Genomic DNA, 21,773 nt, shown 5'->3' with positions numbered 1-21,773 from the left:
TGATTAGGTTATGAAATTGGACACGCAAAGTTCAGCCAGAGGTGATGGAACTGTGTGTGCATGTACACGTGGACATGTTGCATGCTGGCTTCTCACAAAAGAGAGCTAGCAAAGGAGATCTTAAGCTTTGTGTTGATTGCAAGTACTGATGCAGAGGAATAGAATAAACTAAAAAAAAGAAAGAAAATAAATAAACTTGTGTGTTAAAGGACTTAGTCTTATGCCCCCCCCTTCAGTGAAATAAAGACTTGATAAAAACTGAGACAACAAATTCAGACTTCTTGTCGGTTGAGTGTGCTACTGTTAACACCAAAAGGGTCAATTTACCCAAATTACCCAAAAAAATATTTTCCCCAAGAGACGGTTCTGATTGTCTGTAGACATGTTTTCAGTTATTGTTGAATTACTGGTGCCGTCCCAACCCAATGGAGACATAAAGTTTTGTCTGCAGCACTTGCACTTGTAAAGTAGCATTTAGAAAATTCAACTGGAGCATCTATTATCCTAATTAGTGGCTCTTTTACATGACCGATTACAGGCCTTCTTGTCAACTTCTTTCAGTTTAAATACTTTGTACTCACAAATTGGGGTCTATAAGGGACAGAAGGAGGCACCATATCTAAAAAGTTGGGGATGTTTTCAGTTAAAGGTAGAAAGGAAAAAAAAAAGGTGCAGTTCGGTGTTTTTTGCTTTTATAAAGTGAGTGAACTGTCCCATAAAAACACCTGAAAAATGGATCAAATTGATGCATTTTATTGTCTAATTTCTGTCACATTCTTCTTGGTTGCTTTGTTGTCTAGTTTTCACTGCAAGTAGACATATATTGGGCCCGACCATAATTGCAATTCAATTCTATTTAGATTGTCAGTACACAAGTTCAACAGCATGACCTTGACTAATCCACTCGTATCACTGTACAGCTGGAACTCATAGAATCGAAATGTGTCCCTCTGCTGTCAAACCAAACAGATCTGGCTGTTTTATTAGCAGGACAGCACATATTGATGGACACTGATGAGTGAAGGAGAAGCGACAAATGATGAGCAATAGAGAGGTTTGCACTTTCCAAACTAAGGGCACTCTGTGTAGGTGATCACCTCACAACCACCTGCTGGAGCGTATTCCAGAGAGAGGTTTAAAGGATAAGAAAGAAAGGGTGAGTTGCAGAGAAAGAAGAAAAGGTAAAGATAATTTTGTACATGAATTTCTCTTGACATGTAACTTTGGTACTCCAGCTTCCTCCCACTGTCCAAAAAACATGTGTGGTAGATTAATTGGTGACTCTGAATTGTCCCTAGGAGTGAATGTGCATGGTTGTGTGTCTTGTTTGTCTCTATGTGGCCCTGTGATGGACTGGTGACCTGTCCAGAGTGTACCGGGCCTCTCGCCCAATGACAGCTGGGATAGGCTCCAGCCACCCCACAACCCTAAATTGGATTAAGCGGGTATAGAAAATGGATGGATGGATGGATGGATGGATGTAACTTTGGGAAACTTGTGAACATAACACAGAGAGATAAACTTTTCCAAAGACTTAATACAAATTCCTTCAAAGTGTTTTTTAAAAGTGCAGTACAAATACAAAAGGCATCAAATGAGACATTTGATAGATGGGAGTCAAGGCTGGTGTGAGAGGGTGAAGTGGAGCCCCTCGCAGTAACAAACTTTTGTCTTTTGCCAGCAAGAGTGACACGGGCAAATGAAGCGGAGCCCCAACCATCTGGTGAATGTCTGGGGTCCTTTGTCTCCCCATGTCCTTGTGTCTCTGACTGGCCTCAAAACCCAATGTCCATCAAAGAGTGAGAATGAGAGGAGAGGAGAGTGTGAGGAGTGAGACTGAAGCACAGAGGGAGAACTGAGTGGGGTTTGGCAAGGCAGACTGGAGGAGATGTTAGGTCAAAGTGTAGCATTCTGGAGGGAAACACGAAGTGAGATATAACAAGAAAATGCTCAGAAAAAAAAACCACAGTGACCATATACAGAGACTAAGAGGGACTGATGGTTAGAGAAATACATAAAAAAAGCTGAAAAGAAATAGAGAGTGAAAATAATGGTAGTAGGAATATGTGTCCCTCTGTGGGGGATAAGAACAGCTCTGTTTGTGGCAGGTATTTCCATTATGTGTGGACAAAATCTGCGGATTCCCCTCGCATCATTAGAGACTGACTGTAATTGCAGTGAGAGCAGTGCATCTGTGTTTGGGGTCATTAGAAACACTCTGTTTGAGCCCTAAATTCAAAGAGTCTTTGTTTGGGTCACGCTCTTTCACCGCTGCTCTCTGTCGCCCCCCCAATTCAACCTATTGAAAGCCATGGAAACAAGAAGTCTTTCACTCTCTCCATTCACATAGCTTTTTCTCTGTCTCTTTCTCCCACTACTCTATTTTGTCCTCATCACACTGGTCCTCGCTGCCATAAGACTAATAGGAGCAGGAAGAGTCAGACGCTTACTTAATTGGGCTTCAAGGTGACTTAGTGGATGTTGATGCGTGTGTGTTTTGCTGTGTTGTGGTGAGTACACATTGATGTCTCTGCAAATGAAGTAAACTCTGTGGAACAGAAGTAGACAAAGCCAAATGGGCTGGAATAAGCACTAATAGGTTATGGAGCCTCTGCAGGTCCTATCTATCGGACTCGGATCCTTTACACTTAGAAGAGACAGACAGAGAAGTAATACAAACCTTAGTCGAGCAGAAAACTGTCAAATTTTAAGTTCTACCCTCCATAGTCAAACTTTACAGCTTTGAATAAATAAGACTGATTCAATGCTTGTGTGTGTTTCTTGAATTTGAAAGAATAACTTAATTATTTCTGTTGCATTTATCTATTCCCTTCCAGACAGAAAAATAAGCCTGCTATTTGAGGTTCATGACAATGAACCCTATAGGAGTATATATTAGGATTTATATGGTTTTATACTGGGGTTAATAATGTGATAAACGTGCCTGGGTCACTGCATTTAACATTTCAAAAATGCACACAAGGAGGAAGTAATATGTTTTTCCGAGTGTGTGTGCCCCATGATGGCAGCTATTAGACAGGAGTAAGGCAGCCATGATGAATCGGCACTTAGCCCAGAGAAGCGCACTTGCTCAATGGGCTGTGAATCTCCCGCTGCCACTGTCAGCCTGCAGAATGTTAAATAAAGTTATTTGAATATTTGTAATATTAATGTGCCAGCATGTCAAAAGCCCACTGGAGTCTAACAGTGAGAAAAAATATGAGAAGATTCTTATTGGTAGGTGAGTATATAGGACTGCTCCGGTGAAGAATTATGTTAATGTCTAGCCATACAAATACGTAATCATGGATATTGTCTTGATTGGATGGATGGATGGATGGGAGATCATATCACAGTGAATGATATTAGTCATGAATATCTCATTCTAGTATTCCACACTGATCCAGTAGAAAAAAAACTATACTCCTCCCAGTTCAAAATCCTTCACTATCGACAGTCTCCAAGTTCAAACAGGGATGGTCTACTTAGTCTAGAAAGGTATAAAAAAAGAAAAAAAGATTAAACTTCTATCATGGGAAGCCACTTGCACAGTGAAAGAAAATGCAGGGCCAGTCCATGGCCTCCTAAAAGACTGTCATCTTTATATGCTTCAGTTAGGCATTAATGAGGTAAAGAGAAATGATATTCCCCATATAGCAAAATTCAAAGGAGAAGAATTGGATCGTCCAACATTTTGAAGTCCTCCTAATAATGTATCAATTAGACATGCCTAATGTAAAGCAATTGGTCCCACACCTGTCACTTCTTTAGAGTTTATACATCAAAATAATTGGCTTAACACAGAGTTTTAATTCCTTCATGTATGAGAATACATAGGTCTGAAAATCATCAATCATTACATCAGCATATGATGTAAGGCGCACATATTCAAGGTGGTTCAATCATCCAGTCAGCTGCAGACCACAACAACATTTCCGAGAAGGTTTGATAAAACCATCAAAGCAGTGTCTCTTAGGTACTTGAGTTGAACGGGACACACACACAAGACAAGCTTTGGATTGGGCGGAGGTGGTGAGATGCTGTTTGGAGTGTCTCTGCTCGATTTAACTGGGAGGTGATAAAATATTTAGCAGATTGCTTACATTGCCGAGGGGGAGAGAGGGAAAGGAGGAGAGAGCAGGGGATGCCCAAATGGCTTGTGTGGGAGTTGGGGAGCTGGTAATGGGGGTGGCATGCTGGCATCACCGTTACAGAGCACAACATCTCTACGTGCCCAGCTGACAGCAAGCAGCACACAAAGCTCCATGCTACCTCGTCACTAATTAAAACATATAGATTAGAAAACGTGCAATCGGGCACTGAGAGATAAACGCACACACACAGACACGGTTCCAATTGAGGTATTTTTGCAGCGATGATAAATACATATTTAAGAAGAATGAGAATGTCACTTAAAAACAATATTTTCATAGCATTTGCCTGTCACTGGGATAAACATTAATCGTCTGTGCTTGTTACAGATCTGGAGTGACTTCATGTTTTGTTATGTCTGGTAAAATAAAAATAAAAAAAGATTGAAAAAATCTGAGATTTGCAGTTAAAATGAATATGCTTCTGTTTTCTTGTCACAACAAGCTGAAACTCATCATTTTATCATTAGATGCCCAGCTAAGAAAATGTTCATGCCATCACAGCAACTGATCAGAAATGCAGTCTGTGAACAATTTTCTTATTGACTACTAAGTTGTAAAACAGTGGGGGTTTTTTTTAGCAGGAAAAACATTGCTTTTACACTGTTTGGCTACAATTAGGCTACAGTGTATACCACTGTATATCAAATATGTGACATGTTACCAGATTTGTTTATTATTGGTCCAAAGTAAAGCTGCTTCTTCTCATTCTTCTGCAGCAGCTTCCCTATTTCCAAGCAATACCTTTCCTTCACATTGGGTAATTACTTCAGCTTAAAACTACTTGCTCTAAAATGTCTTTTGCTCCTGTTCATCTCTAATGGGCAATTACATGAGACCAAATGCTGAGGCCATGCTATTGCAACAAATTCCAATTGATTGGTTGCCTGTAGTACTCAGCTTCCGCAAGCACTTTTAGGTCAAATTTCCCTGTTTAAGAAACGGATTTCAAGTCCATGAAAGGAGACCGCATGGAAAACAAAAGCTTTAGATTGCTATTATTGGAGAGGTATCTCAGTGTAGATGAGAGGGAAACAGATTTCATTTAAATCTGATTGAGCTGGTTATCAGAGAGAGAAATAGATAGAGCATCTGCTTCTTTATGTTGATCATTTTCTTTTTTTTTTTTTCTACAAGCCTGCGTGCAGGTTTGTAAGTTTGTACTGAGAATTAAGGTCAACCTACAAAGTATTTCAAAGATTTACTCTATTGTCAGCTACATTATAGCGAACAACTCCCTCTCTGCACAAGCTGTTTTTCATGCTTCCCATAATGTTAGACATCAAACTTAACTCAGAAGGAAGTCTACTTGCTGTATGTACTTCAAGAAGGAAGTCAGAGGGATTGTGGCCATTAGTGGAAATATATATGTCCAACTGAGGTCTTTGCAGCACAATATCTATCAGTGAATTGTGTGGATATGCTTTTGTGTGTTTTTGGTGTTTACAACAATGCCACCCAATATAGGAGGCACAATAATCCTCCTCCCAACACACAAGAAATACTTCTGGGGCATTATATTCTTTAAGTGCTGTGCAGTACTTGTAATAACAGAGGGGAAATTCAATTTGTGTGGTGAAACATTAAAGATGAGGAAAAAATATATAAAAATAGAGCAGCGGTAAGTTTTTCCAAGACAAAAAAAGGATAATTGCATTAAACTCAACTAATTTGATTCCATAGGAGGGACAGGCATGGCTATTTGGCTTGATACATGAAATCCTAAATAATAAACTTTGCCTTTTAATCTTTAAAGAGCATCCATAAGATTCTTTAATCATAAATAAGCTATGGTGAGATAAAGCCACAATATAGGAAAACAGCGTTGCCAAAAGGTTTATCGTAGCTATTATAGTATCTTCACCTAAATCTCAGCGGACATTACTGACAGTGGTTTTACTGCAATAATTACATTTCATAAGGTTAGAAATAGAGTTATTCAGGTTCTAGTCATTCATCTGAAACATATTGTAGCAAAATGATCACAGAGTACTGTGCTTAAACTGCATTCGCTGATAGATAAAACAATATCTCAACACTTTATGTATCAGTGACTCACTTAACACAATCTGGTTAAACAAGCTTCCAAACAGAGATAATGAATATTAAGATACACTGCACGGTAGCATAATATACACAAATTCAGAGGAATTTGCACTAACCCATAGCACAGTTATGATAATGACATTTGGTGTCAAAATTAGATTAATAACAAGTACTTTGTAACAACCTAACTAAAAGCAGCCAACTTATGCTATTTAATTTAAATTTGAAAGTCACTCAGTCTCAGCTAAGGAGTGTGTGTGTGTGTTTGTTTCTGTGTGTATGCATGTGGGTGTGTTTTACGTAGGATATAAAGCAATGCAGAAAGGATACAGTAGACTCAGTCACGCACAGTGTGCTTTGTAGATATGCGGGACTCTTATATCTGTTTATTGATCAGAGCAGATGGGCGTCAATCAATCTTATCTGGGCTCCACACATTCACCAACAAACCTCCTGCGGCAGGCCAACCAATAACGCACCACACTGAGAGCCCCCAAGCCACTCATATTATCGCCAGACACCTTGAGCAAATTTTCTGTATGTATGTGTGTGTGCTTGTGAAAACAACAAGGTACAGCGCCTAAAGGTGCAGTCGAGGAGATACTGAAAAAGAGGGGGAAGTAGTAGAACTAAAAACCCACACCGACCTTCGCTTTAGATACAAGTATTTATCTCTTCTTTAGAATTTAGTCTTCAGAGTCAAACCTCTCTTGTCATCTGTGAAGTAGGTTGTACAAAGGGCTGGTATTCACCAAAGATTACGACTCAATGCAAAAGTGCATTGCAAAAGTGCCTTTTTAGTACTTTGGAGGTAGATTTGATCATAGAAAAAGGACAGGATGTAATGCAGAGCAAAAAGCTTGAAAAATAATACATTCAGCCTTTGCACTGATGTGGAAGATCTGTAATCCAAGGTATAGGATGCCTTGTTATATGCAAGCCTAAAATAGGGCAAAGTAAGTAGGATAGTTTGTGTCTTACCTCGGCAGACATTGCCATTGTCAGGTTCAAATCCTGCCTTGCAGGTGCAGCTTCCAATAGGAACCATCCATTCTCCGTCTCCATTGCAGTAGAGCTTTATAGGGACATCTACTTCCTCTGAATTGGGGATGCAGATCCCTCTGGCAATGACCAAGGAGGTGCTTTCAGCTCCTGTCAAGGTCTCTGGGAAGATTGCAAAGTTCTGGACCACACTTGGGCACTTCTTATAAAACACCCTGACTGACAGCAGAGACATGCAGGCTCCATAGTCCTGAAAAGCCAAATAGAAACCATTTTTTGATAGCGGACCAAAGCTGCGCACCTCTGTGTTGACCTTCATCAGGCGTCCACCAAAGTCCACCTGTGAGAAACTTTCATCAGCAGCAATGGTGTCCACCTTCAGGTAAGGGGCCTCCATCCAGAATGCTGTGCCTTTGGTGGCAATGACAGCATCAGTTTCGTAGTAGTACAAATTAAACGTCTCCTTGCAGGAGCCAGGGACGTTTGGGATGGAGCTGCAGTCACGCACAGTAAATCGTATCTCCACGTAGATGCGCTGTGCTCCACGGCGATCAATGAAGGTGGTGAGAAGCCAATTATTTTGACTTGGCTCAAAGACATTACACACCTGGTAGGTCCGGATGGTGTTGAGGTTTTCATCATAGCCACTCACCTCTTCCCACTACAGAGGGAGAAAAAAGGGGAGAAGATTGCACATGGTTGATTAGTAATCATCAGTGAGGTGGCTGTTGTGTGTGTGTATGTGTTTTTTTGTTTTTTTTTTTCTGGAAGAAAATGTTAATATTGGCAAAGAATTTGTACACATATTGCAGTCCTCTCCAAGGCACTAAAGATGAGGCTTCTTCTTGGATTAACAAAAAAAAAAAAAAACACCAGCCTATTGAGCTACAGGGCTTATTCATCCTTTGAGAATACACAAATGTCCTCTTTTTTTGGAATAATAAACGACTGCCTGAGTGCAGCAACAGCAAAACACCACTTTATCGTCTTGTTCTCTAAATACGCTCACAGCTGTAGAATGCGGGCTCGCACTGTACAAGCAGAAACTGAGTAATTACTCTGGATGCAACGCTATTTGCCATCCACGCCAAATGTTGCTCGGCACTGAGTCGATGCATTAAAAAATATGGTGTGTAACAAATTTAAGATTATGCACTGCTGAAGCATAATTAGACAGACGCGGACGACATGGCAGCCAAGAGTCAGTCTGATGGAAAGGCATTTGTGTGCAGATTGAGCGGAAGTACGCTGCAGGCCATTTCTTGCAGGTGTGACCCAGAAAGCTTGTTGGATGAGCATCAGAAAGCCTTTAGGGAATTAACTGAGTGATGATGAGATGATGAAAATGTGCCATTAACCTTTGGCTGAAATCACAGAAAATTGAGGAAAAAAAAAAAACCTTGCATTTATGTGAAAAACCTTTGGGTTCCTGCCCATTTTCACAAAAAGTTGTCTGTGCTTAAATCGCTCAAGACTTTTATTCTTTAGCAGAGCACACAGAAAAATCAAAAAAAGGAAATCATTATTGCATGTACTGTGACTGTCACAACGTTTCTCAGATCACTTTCTCCCTCTGCAGCAGCGCTGTTTTTTTATGCTCCTACATGCAGCAAACGGCTTGGATAAGAGATTTATTTCTAAATTCTCCAACACCAATGATCCAAACAGCTTTAGGCGAGAAGTTAATGAGGTCTATAGTGGACTGAGTGGGCCTCGTCAGTTCATGTTTCTTGTCTGCATATATATCTCTTGGTGCTTCCTACTTCTTCTGACCTTTACAGCTCCTGCTGCTCAATCAGGCTTAATGGTGAGGGCAAGATATCAGCTCTTCACACATAGCCCCAAGAACCGGTCAAACCGTGGTAGAGATTCGGAAAACTTGCTTGGTGAGTCCATAAAAAGATATTAGACAAGAGATACAGGACAAATGTGAGATATCAAATTTCAGTGTAGATGATTAAACTATGTGGTGAAAGGAGCACGTGGAGAAAAACAAGAAGGTTTGGGTCTTGTGGGGGCATGTAGAGGGTGGAGTGGGAAGGCACATGATGAACAGTGAAACTGCTGACATGATAAATGAGTTTACAGAAATCAGAGGTGCAAATTAAAGCTTTTTTTCACTGCTGCTCCCCCTGTGCCCACTTCACTCTACTCCCCACCCCCCCCGTCCCTCTCCTACCCTCTCCCCTCTTCCCTTTCCGCTCTCCTCTCCGTCTCTGCTCTGTAATGACCATTCATCAGCATTACAGGAACCTGTCCCTTTCAGCACTGCCTGTTCATTAATACAGCCAGCCCTAGGCTCCTCTGCGCCCGTCTGCTCTGGTCTAGGAGGGGGTCCTCACCGCTTCTCGTCTAGCCAAATGACCACCATATTTCACGCCAGCGAGGGGCCTGAGGCATCTCCGATACAGTCCATCCAGATTCTGTCCGGAAATTCATTGGCTCATAAGATAATGAACTACCGTTTTAATTTGTTTCATTATTTTTATTATATCCTGAATAGACATTCAGTATCACAATTTGTCAATGACCAACAAAACTATCACATCTGCATTACTTACTTAAGAAATCAAACTTTAAGACATAGTTTCCCCTTTCAGCATTTTTCATTCATATGATGTTGACACCTGTGTGCTTGGAGAGAGCAGTGTTTATAATCTGATAGTTTACCGACAACATATTGATTTGCTAGCTCTTGTTTTGCTGCCAGGAGCTTGAGGCTACGTGCAACATTTCTTCTTTCGCAAAACATTTGATTATTGTGAGATTTGACACTGCTCTGTGTTCTTCAGCATCTTTGTAATTTTCCCAACCATTAAAACCCATGTAACGCATACATTTACACAGCAAGGACAGTATCTTCCATACAGTGACATATGATGTCACTCTACCTGGACATAGTTTAGTTTTCGTGGCTTTTTTCCCTGGACTCTTTACATAATTTAAAGCAAATCCAACTCTGTGACATCTCTCTCTGACCTGAGAGAAGACAGGGCACATCACCAGTGACCTAACATTAACTTAATGGACTTTTCTGTTCTTTGCGTCAGTTTCTTTAATAATTTGTGTATAAAACAACCCGAGTTCCTCAGTGTGTACATACAGTCCATACCCATTAAGGACCCAAGCACAGTTGTATGTTTCTAGTAAGAATCTTTTTCTTAAAATATCAAGCTGAACAAGGTGTGGCTGAGAAACAGAGGGTTTTTCTCACAAGTTTTTCCTTTGGTAGATTACCAAAAAGTTAATAGGACACGATGGTCTCTGAATGGCACTTTAGCAAAACACCACGGATGAGAAGAGGATGTGGGTTACATAATCTCAAACAAAGAATTCGGTGCAGCAGGAAGAAGCTTTGGCAGACATCATCTAACATCCCTTAACAAAGTCTTTTATGCGTCTGTGAAGTTCTTTTCCTGTTAATTTTACTTCACACATTTTCACATCAATCTGTCTTTATTTCATCACTGACATTTTCACAGAAATATTTTAGAAAGCCAAAACATCTGACAAATAGTGAAAGCCTCTTTACACAAGACTAATTTGGAAGCCAGCTAAACGTACCCACTGGCTCCACTACAATAGCTCTGCTTTAATCAGATGTGTAGGAGACACTTCTTCCCTGCCCCTGATTGCCCAGTGTTGCCATTGTGTGTGTCATTATAGATGCTCCCTTTTATGGGCAGTAGAGAGGAGTCGGAGGAGTTATGGATTCACAAAGCACTTAATGTTGCGTTAATGACCAGTCACAGCTAACCAAGCTCAAGAAGGGAGGGTGGAGTAAAGGAAAAGAGACAGAGTGATTAATAAAAAAAAAAATACAAGATGATATATTCAGGCTGCTGTTATCCTTCCCACAGCCTCAGCTCACTGGTATCGAGTCACTCTGCCCTCATAAAGACCATTCATCACAATGATCTCTTGCCATTACCCTCAAAGACTAAAATAACAAAGGGCAGCTCAGATGGCCATGGTCTAGCTCTGGAGGACTGTCGCATCCAACACTGAGCTGGAAACTAGCAGAGCCCCACAACTGGGAGGACTGACCTATCAGAACATAAATTAAACAACTATGGAAAATAACAGGCTAAATGGCCTGGACTGATGAGTCATTAGGAGAAGGCAGGGTAGGAGCAGGGACTAGCAGGTACGAAACACTGCTGAACACAGAGGAAACTCGGATCATTACAAAGGTTTCTGGATTTCTTTTCGCCAATTCTGTTCCTGACGATTGCCTTATGGCCTGTCAGGGCAAATTCAGCATATCAACCTTTATTGGTTGGATTGGTTAAAGACAAGGCTCAAAATTGATACAAGTTGTTTAGATCCATTCACACAGTTCAGCATTAGGAATCAATAATCGGCAAATGTCAATATGAGAAGCAGATTTTCTCTTGAGTATTACATCATATCATCACTATTAGGCCTTGGGGGGACAGGGCAGGGCGGGCCGGGGGGTTAGTAATTTCCTCAACACCCACTGGTCTCCACCAGTCTCTTCCAAAAACCCTTTGTTGGTTTTTGACCGCATTAAATAAACATGCTGTAGCTTTCCGTTATGCGTATACTCAATCCTCAAGTTTCCTCAGACAATTTCAGTGTAATTCAAGTGACTTCATTTCCTGACATTGTTACAATCATGGTGATCTGAAATCAAATTAAATGCACCTGACATACTTCACAAACCCATCTTTAATTATACCCCCGTCAAAACATAAAGCAGAAGTTCGTCTGGTTTTCACTCTGACTGAACTACATGAACACAAAGACAAGATTTGACCACTTTCAGCCCATCATTCAACCTCAGCTAATTCACGTAAGAGGTAAACCTAAATAAAGAAGAATCTTTTCAGCCGATATTTAACCTCCACTCAGCTGTCTGATCCTCAATGGAGTTGCACTCTCAGACAGCTTTTCAAATCCATCAGCACCAGTTAATTCAGCTGCATGCTCAGGCAAACTGAACACAGATGGGTGATGAGAAACTAAGAGCAATTCCACATTTGAAGCACCACTGCTTAGAAAGGTCTACAAAATACCACTGCAGACAGCAGCCGAGAGTCTGATAGCTATTTCTCGAATGGTCTGTTTTCTTGATTCTTATCTATCTATCTATCTATCTATCTATCTATCTATCTATCTATCTATCTATCTATCTATCTATCTATCTATCTATCTATCTATCTATCTATCTATCTATCTTATTTATCTGGTTAAAGACCCTGACTTTGAATTTGACCTCTAATGGAATATAATAGGCAGAAACATTTATTTATTCAAAGTATTCCATGATTTATAGTAGGTTGTGTTTAGGTAGTGCTTCCACCAAAATATGGCCTGCATGCTTTGTTTGAATGAAATCTGAGAGGAGCCGCCAGCAAAGTTAAGAGCACTTTTTAACCAAAAATTGTCACTTCATCAATTACAGCGCAACCAAAACATGGGGATGGATTCAAGCTCAAGATTGCTTTTCATACTTCAGGCTTAGGATCTACATTTCAATAATTAGACTATTTGTTATTCATGGCAACCCAACACTGTGCTGTGACGGGAGAGAGTATACCCTCACAAAAGCCATTCTTTTAGATAATTAGGCATGAATATATCTATACTTAAAGAGCCAGATTTTGACAAAAAGATAGAAGAAAAGAAATGCACATGTGGAGGTGAAACTCACATTGACAGATTTGAAATGGTCAAGGTCATAGAAGGACAGGGGATTATTGGTGGACATGGAAAGCTGATATAGGGATTGAACTCTTTGTGCCCCTGCTAAAAAATAAAAAAGCCCTTCTCAATTTTGCAAAGCTCTGTGCTAACCATAATCACAAGCCAGATAGCTCTTTTTTTTTTCTTTCCAAAGGCTGTTTCAAATCTTTCAGAGTTAATGAGGATATTTGCATTTCAACCTTTAGGTCTGTTCCTTGAAGTCGATGGACACGTCGTATAAAGCAAAAGTTGCTTTGCTTTGGTAAAATAACCACTGCTTCATTCACTTTCTTTCCCAACAAACTTTTGAAACACATGTTCATAGTCTGTTGTAAAATCAATTACACACACACACACACACACACAAGCGAAACACACGCACACATATCAGAGGGCAGCCTGTAAAATATGCAGTGGCATGATTGCTATTATCATTTGTGATCAGCTGTGTTATTGAATGAATGCTGCTGCCAAGGCTGTTGCATAGGAATGATTATTTTGCAGGGCATCTAAGACCTAGTTCCGCCTGGCTGGATGTGATGGATGGGGAGGAAATGGTGATGTCTGAAACACTCCAGGTCCTGCCAGATCTAAGCCACTCTATAATTACAGTCACACAGTTTGTCTGAGCCCAAGTAGAGCTCTGTTCATCGGGCGGGATGCAGCAAAATGAGTCTCGTTAAAGCTCTGCTCCCTGACCACACCTTTACCCTGATCGATAGATTTGTGGCACAGACTGACTTCTGGGTGACAATCATGTGTATAAACAACAGTCACACAAGTCTTTTTTTTGGCAATATTTTTCTCTTTTGTGATTTTCATGCAAAATCTGATCCAACTGGTTTCATACTGTGACAGTGATCTGCTGCACTGATATATTTAGCATGTTTTGTACTTGTAGATAACTTTGGTAGGCCTTTTTTTGTCAGGCATCCTGAAAGTGATACCATGATGCATCATTAAAGTGTGCAATCTGTACTCTTGCTTAATCTGAATTTTATGTTATATGATAATTAACCCATGCATTTTCAATTATGAGTCAGTTTCTTGAAAGGAGCAACAATTATGGGCTTTAAATGAATTTTTACAGTTAAAATTTCAGACTGAAATAAAACGACTGAATATCTAAAGATTCAGAAAAGCAGAATTCAAAGAGACTGGTGGGTGGTGGAGCAATTACAAGGTTGCTTGGTGTGGAAACAGAGACAAAAGAATTATGCATCTATGAATGCTTTGAATACAAAGGAACATGCATGAAGGAATTTGCAACCTTTTTCTATTGATTCTCACAGAAAATTGCGATACACAATGCTGCTGGAATTACAGAATTTTGACTGTATTTGTTTAGAGATAATGGGATTCGTGATCTCTGTTCTCAAAGATTAGATTCAATTTAGAATAAATATCGTATCCAGTGGAAAACTCTTTTACCAGAAAGTTTGACAGTACAAACAAAGGAAATATGTCATCCTGGCAGCTCTGTGTGTGATAAGCATTAAACAATCTAGTTTTAGAATATTTGCTCCAAATCATTATAAAATGTGCCACTTAGGAACTAATGACCGAGCAGAAGAAAAAAAAATAAAAAATTGGGTTTTTTACAATTTAAAATGACATTTAAAGGACATAAACAAAAATAATGGAATGGAATAAAAAAGAGAACTGTTTGCTGGAGACTTAGATCTTATAATCCACCTGGTAACACCCACTCAGGTAACTTCACAGAAACAATACAGCTGACACTGCCTCAGCAGGGGCTTCTGTTACCAGTAGCAACATCACCTTGGGTAATCCAGTGAAAGGCCGAAGCCGCTTGTTTAGTTTCATTCTGACAGCCCCTGCGACCTTAAAAGTCTATTGTGGAGGATGATGAGCAAGAAGAGTAAATAACTCACCCTCACCATGTCTATAGAGAACATGGAAAACTAGAGTTGTTCTCTGAAGCATTAGCAAGTATGTACACATCAAAAAAAAGAAGAACAACAGAGGCAGGAGTCTAAAAGTAGAGCGAGATAGCCAAGAGAGTGAGAAATGTAAAGAGTGGGAGTTTTAATAATTTACAATGGGAAAGAGGAATAAGGATGATGAACAGAAATGGAATATGATAAGACATGGGAAAGGAGTGAGAAAAGTGCAAAAAAATGAGAGAAGGAGCGAAAAGTGCCACCGTGACACACTTCAAGGTCAGACAGCCTCATACCTCAGGCAGAAAGACACAAAGACGATGGATGGAGGCGTGGGTCTGAGGCTGATGGGTAGGTAGAACAAAAAGAGAGGTGGAGTTTTAAGACAGAAAAACTAAAGTAAAGAGAAGCAGAGAGGAAAACACAAGGAAACATTCTGGTTGAGAAGATGGAAGTATTTACTGCTATTTCAGCCAACTCTGCTGAAAAAGCAGATACTGCAGGTACTGTTACAGACACACAATCCCTCCCACACACATAAGCTGAATTCACCCTCCAGCCACCCCTTCACACGCCTCCAAATTCATATAGAATTAAGGATAGACTAATTGCACCCTTCCTTTTAAAACACGGTCCTGTCACTTTGTTCTTTTATTCATTCTTTCGCAAAAAATGCCCTCGTCTCCTCACACATCCCAGAGATTTCTTCAGGTGAATTATGGAGGGGGGTCCCGTAGGAAGGAAATCAATAATTGAGGTAGCCATGTGTTATTCAATTTTGAGGGGAAAGAAGTAAATGGTGAAAAATGGCAAAATATCAGAGGAAAGTAGTACACCGTTTGAAACCAGCTTGATTAGCATGAAAATATATTCTGTCTCTGTGAGGCACACCTACAGTTATGTTTTATCTCCTCCTACATGTCTGATTTGGACCACTCAGATACTGCTACTGAAAAGATGCAGCCTTTTAATTGAAAAACACAATGTCTATATTACTCACTACTCTGATTTTAAAACTCTCATTGATCTAAGTGTTTGTTTTCATACAGGAAAATCTAGTTTTATGAAGTCATATATCATTTTGTGGATGTAATATTATCAAGCTGCACCTATGGAGTCATTGAGTCTTAAACAGGTCAATTATAATAGAAACTAATCTTAAGACCAGTAAAGCTTCAAATATCTAGTTGAACCATCTAGTTGAAACACCAAGTGTTGTTAATTCACTCTCTTTCAGTGAAGAAAAACTCTCAATTACTAATATAAGTGCAGTATGCACTCAAACATCACTTATTACTGCCATCATACCCGAAACCCACTCACTGCTGCCAGTATAAGAAAATGGTTGATTTGAAGAACTCAGCCTCTCATGATTGTTTTTATGCATTTCTCAGGAGGATCCAAATTATTTCAGACGTTTAGCAATGCAGCAGCTACATCATTGAAATGCCTCCACGTAACAGTCTCTAAGATTAGTCCACAATCACAATGGGAAATTCAAGTCAAGTTGAGCCGCACCAAACCGAGAAATAACGGCATCCGTGTTTCATCGTTGTACCTTTCTTCATGCCATCATGAGGAGACATGTCTGGGTATGAAGTCAGAGCAAATCCTGGTATGACGATATGGTATGTGTGTGTGTGTGTGTGTGTGTGTGTGTGCATTTGAAAACATGTGGAGACATTTCTCACACATATAGGTTATATACTTGGTAATTTGCTTCATGCGCAGGTGTGCACATTCCATCAGTGTTTTAGTTCTGTGTGTGGACAGCCACATGGGTATAAGTGCAGATAACGAAGGCACTTTTCTCAAGTGGCCTCCGCAGCTCAGCCAGCATGACTCACTGTCGCTAGCTCGAGCTCTGTGGGTTCAGAGTTCACCTCCATCCCTCATTCTAACTCCCTCTCAATCTTTTGTCTTTTTTCTCTTTCTGACTCTTAGTATCTACATTCAATAAAGATCCCTTATTAACTTCCCAATAGCCTTTTTCTTTTTTTTTCTTTTCTTCAATTTACTTCTCCCTCCTGTGCTCTCTTATGTCCTTTGAGCCAATTAATGTCCCGTGAATAGGTAATTGAAACAATCAGAAAACACAATATTTCCAATAAATTGAACAGTTAAAATCCCAGCTTACGTTAAATTGATCAATTGAACAATTTGCTTGCTGTATTTTGAATCAGTTCTGTCAATCCTTATTTCACTGTAATTAAGTTAGAATGTGACATACTCTCTGTGCCACTGAACTAAAGTAGGTGAAGAAAATGAAAGACTATGCGTTACTGTGGAGAATTTGCATTTGGACTTTCAATAAATAGATAATAGATTCTGTTGTGGAAATTCTTCTATTTCCACTTGATTTCACCAGCAAGAACTTATCGTTTTGATTCCTTTTAAGTCACAGATTGGATTTGGTCATTTTAGTTACAAGGGTGAGGCACATCCATACAAGTTCAGATCTCTCTTTCATTTCTTTAATGTTGCCACTGTGCTTACATCTCCATCTCTCTCTGACTTACTACTGAAGTCCCCAACCCCCTCTTCCTGCCTCCCTTTTGCCCTTTTTAATTTTCCTCATTTTACATAATCCCTCCTGTGGTCGTTGATGGTTGAGCCCCTGCCTGTCTGTCTTTCAGAGTATGAATAATTGAGGTGTATTGAGTTTGGTCACCAGATGGTAAGATGGCTGTTATAGATCCATCTGTGCTCTTTCTCAGCATACAGACATTGAGTGACACCTGTCCCTGCTAAGATTGAAAGGAGCTCTGCTGAAACACAGAAGACAGTGAGGAGAAATAGGCAGCGAACACCCAGAAAAGCATCTCTAAAAGCACCCCTCATATTTAGCTGCAAATTGACAACAACACTCCCTTCAACTCCCTTGAATATATGCTTGAGCACATACAAGAACACATGTGGAAACATGAGGGAGAGTAAATACAAACATGTCAGGGTAACATCCATTACATCTCCATTCCTTTTAATCCACCTGCTGCAACCAACACAGAGTCATTTCCAAACTCTCTTGGGCCATTTTTAAACCAAAAAGACCAAAAACCTTTTTTAGCTTTTGTAATGCGGATACACCCACTAAAATAAGCTGAATAACGTCCTGCCCGTTGCTAGTGGTACACTGAGGCCTACAATTTATTCAAAACAGCCCAGTAGCTAAGCTAAAACTACCTCCAAGGGGCCAAGCTGTAACTACAACCACATGAAGACATGACATTACACTGTATCTATGTGATGCGTTGGACAGTAATTTCAGATAACCATGACCATCTGAAGTAATTAGACTTGTGTGTTATTTTTGACCGGATTGCTGATGTTGACCTACACAGTGGGACTGAGACAGATAACCCGATAACTTGTTGTTAGGTTAGATCCATCACTCTCCTCTTTGTTTTCCTCCATGAGTTTTTGCTGCCAGAGCCTCGATGTGAGATGTTAAGGTCTGTGAACGTTCTACAGATCATGCTATTCTCATTCTAGAGTGATAAAGATTATTCACAGGTGGAAAACATTCAAGGCAGCTGCTAATCCAAGCAGAAGTGGATGTCCCAGCTAGTTCTCCCCAAAGGCAGAGAGTGCAAACACAATGTATCAGCACAAACATCTCAGACCAACTGCCGTTCATGGTAGTGGAAGGATTATGATTTGGGACTGTTTTTTCCCCACAGACCTGGACACCTCGCAGTCATTGACACAACCATAAATTCCCCAATATACCAACGTATTCCGGTGTCAAATGTGAGGCCATCTGTCCAACAGCAAAAGGTTGGATGAAACTGGATTATGAAACGGAGCAATTATCCCATGCGCACCGGCAAATCTACAACATAATGGCAGAAAAGGAAAATAATCAGGATGTTGCAATGGCCCAGTCAAAGTCCAGGCCTCAACCTGATAAAAAAAACTGTAGTCGGACCTTAAGAGAGCTGTCTACAGCCGAGTGTCTGCAAACCTTAATGCACTGAAGCAAAGTTGTTACGAAGTGTGAACCAGAACTCTTCCACAATGATTTGAGAGACTGATGATATCATGCACATAATTTATTGAAGTTATTGCTACTAAAGGTGTTTTCTACATGTTATTAAATAAATCACGGGATGTACCTTGTTTTTTCACACACCGCTTCTGCATTTTGGCTTAGTTATTGCTAAATTGATAATGACACCATTTTAAGAGCTGATTAGGACCAGTAAAGTAAAACCTTAGAATTGAAAGCGGGTGTACTTTCTTTTTCACATGATTGGGACTGTTAACTGAAACAAATTAGACAATGTGTGTCCAATTGTCTCCATTAAGTCCTGTCATCAGATTAACACGCTTTGTTTCCTTTTGCATGTGGTGAAACTGACCAAGAGGTATTCCTCAGATGATATGTATTGTTTGGACACAAATAAACCAAACATTTTTGTACATTTTGATTTTTGTAAAGAGATATGAGTATTAAAACACATAACTCACCTCACTGGTGCTGTCTTTCATCCTTTAAATGCTGTCTGCCAAACTGGTGAAGATGGTTTCTTGACTTAGTTGTGTTTCTGTCTATGTTTGTGTATCTTTTTTAAATCCATGAGGTCTAAGTGGCTGCCCCTGTCCTTAGCATGCTCACACTTATCAACATTATTCACATCCCTCTCTCTAAACCTGCCCTGCTCACGATACATTTCCCCCCAAAGCTCCTTACAATCCCAGCAATTTAGACCATTTTTGCGGCCCTTACAGCACTGCCTGTCATGCTGCAGCCACTGCCACCCACTGGCTGCATTCATTTTTTTTTTTCTACAATCTCATACAGCCGACCACTCCACCAGCAGGGCCATGCACACACACACACAGAACAGTTTGTTACCCGACCACGTGGTTGTGCGATTTCTTTTCCTTTTTTTCTAAAGTTCACACAGTTGATCTACATCCCCTCTCTGCAGCCTGAAACCTCTCACTGGAGCCTCTTTTAATCCCTTCCTAACCCCCGTCCTCAACCTGCAACACCTCTAAAATCACTCCCATATTTCTGTTTCCTACTCCTCTCACCCTTTTCTTTATTCTTTCTTTATTCTTTATTCACTGTGTTCTCCCCTAATCTCATCAACCTCCTCCTACATTTCTGGCTCAGCTTTTCTCAAGATCAGTCAAGAATGATGAAGAAAAAAAAAACATGAAAACAGAGAAACTCTTTTCTGTCCGACTTGGTCTTGTTGTGGTTACAAGATGAAACAGTTTTTGCCAGTGATGCTGCTTTATAGAGGGCTTGCATTTCATTGCTGGATTGAAGGTGTTCCGAGTATATCACCTAATCCCACAAATTTAACACCTACTATGAGGAAATTCACACACACCGCAATATCATTGAACATTTTTCAGCCAGCATAGACAGCAGTGCAGAAGGGAGGGAATATGTACAGAAATGGTTTAATATGGACCAACTGCAGTCCTGGAGAACACAAGCCCACTCTCCTCCACTGCCGGCTACAAGCTCCTGCTTCCGTTGTTAGAGATGCTTCATGAGCAGATTTTTGCCTACATTGTATTTGAAGACCCGTATCTGTCATTAGGCCTGATTATCCAGGGCTGCACCCCCCAAACACTCCTACAGTTTTTATTTCTCTGTACAGCCAACCTAAAATTCTGAAAAAAACTCAAGCCTTGAATGTGTCCTTGAGCAGAGTCGTGGCATAAACCAAATAACACTTTAGGCCACATAGCACCTCTAACCATTCTACTTTAGCCTTCTTCTGCTTTTTGTTTCCTCTACTTTGCGCTCCTTTTCCTGTCATAAAACATTCCTCCCTGGATGTTTGCACCGCATCACTCCAAGTGTCATCTTTCTTATTGTCTTCTCTGCACAGTGGCTGTGTTTACATCATGCACACAGGAAAACCCGATTATTGTGAGAAATCAAGCAGGAAATTAGATAACACTATATAATCACAACAAAAGTATGATAGCTAAAACCCCAGCAGCTTACATTGAATTGTTCAGTAAACTGATTTCCTTTCGGCTTCTTACAATGTTCTGAATCGGTAATGACAAATATTATTTAATAGTGACTTATGAAGGGAATCATTTGCACTGTTATTGTCGTCAATGTGCTCTGGAATGAAAGCCTTTTTCTGTTCTTCTTCTCCTTTTTTTTCTCCCATTTAGAATATGAAACTATGTTATGGAATAGTTTGACAGAAAGCATGAGGTTTTCTGCTGGACCATGGTTTAGAAATTTAGCACTTCTACACATGCACAGGATTTCCCTTTGTTCCACTTTGCTTGGATACTGCTTCTGTGTTGCTTTCCCTTTCTTCTTAACGACCTCTGCAGCCAACAGACATTAAAATGTGACCTTTGCTCTAAGACTGATTTAACAATACCTTGAATGAATTCCATGATTAACAGATAAAAAAAGAAAGAAAAAGAGTTCAATTCTACAAAGTCAACAGGTTTTGTTTCTTTAAAGGCTGTAATTCCACATTTTTAAGGCATTCTTTGGATTACTCATCTAACTGATTTCTAAACTATATTTCAGACACTGGAATTTTGGAAACTTCTTCTCAAAGTTAGAGAGATGAAAACAGTTAATGAGTTTGGATGAAAGGACCTTATTTGTTACATGTTAACTTCTATTTGCTCGAAGATTGTATCTGCTATCTGCTATATTTTTTGTACAACATGTATAGCCTATATATACACATATATACATATATATCTTGATTGACAAGGTTTTATCATCATGATTAAGTTTTATATACGCTGTTACTACTGAAAACTAAGAACAGTTGCATTAGTTATAAATGCATAAAAAATATCTCTTTTTGAGGCTAGTGTGCATGTGTACCATTGCCAACTAGGTATGTTTTGTCATGTGGCTGCATGACAAGGTCAGGGGGGCTTTTGCCTTCCTGGGACCTCTTATTTAATTAATCATACAGTAAGTGTGCGCCTAAGAAGATAGCAGAAAATG

General features: G+C 39.9%; 1 protein-coding gene across 3 annotated transcripts in view; it reads right to left on the bottom strand.

Annotated features, from left to right (window-relative positions):
* ephb1 (EPH receptor B1) overlaps window positions 1–21,773 on the bottom strand; it is a 147,439-nt gene that overhangs the window by 74,197 nt on the left and 51,469 nt on the right. For all 3 annotated transcript variants that reach the window (XM_072363245.1, XM_072363243.1, XM_072363244.1), the window contains exon 3: window positions 7,179–7,860. In XM_072363245.1, the coding sequence (XP_072219346.1) occupies window positions 7,179–7,860 (682 nt within the window). The remainder of the gene's footprint in view (window positions 1–7,178; window positions 7,861–21,773) is intronic.

This window comes from Leuresthes tenuis, unplaced genomic scaffold, assembly GCF_036924035.1.
Source record: "Leuresthes tenuis unplaced genomic scaffold, fLeuTen1.0.hap1 SCAF_14, whole genome shotgun sequence".
NCBI classification, from domain to species: domain Eukaryota; kingdom Metazoa; phylum Chordata; class Actinopteri; order Atheriniformes; family Atherinopsidae; genus Leuresthes; species Leuresthes tenuis.
This window is presented reverse-complemented; position numbering and strand designations above follow the sequence as displayed.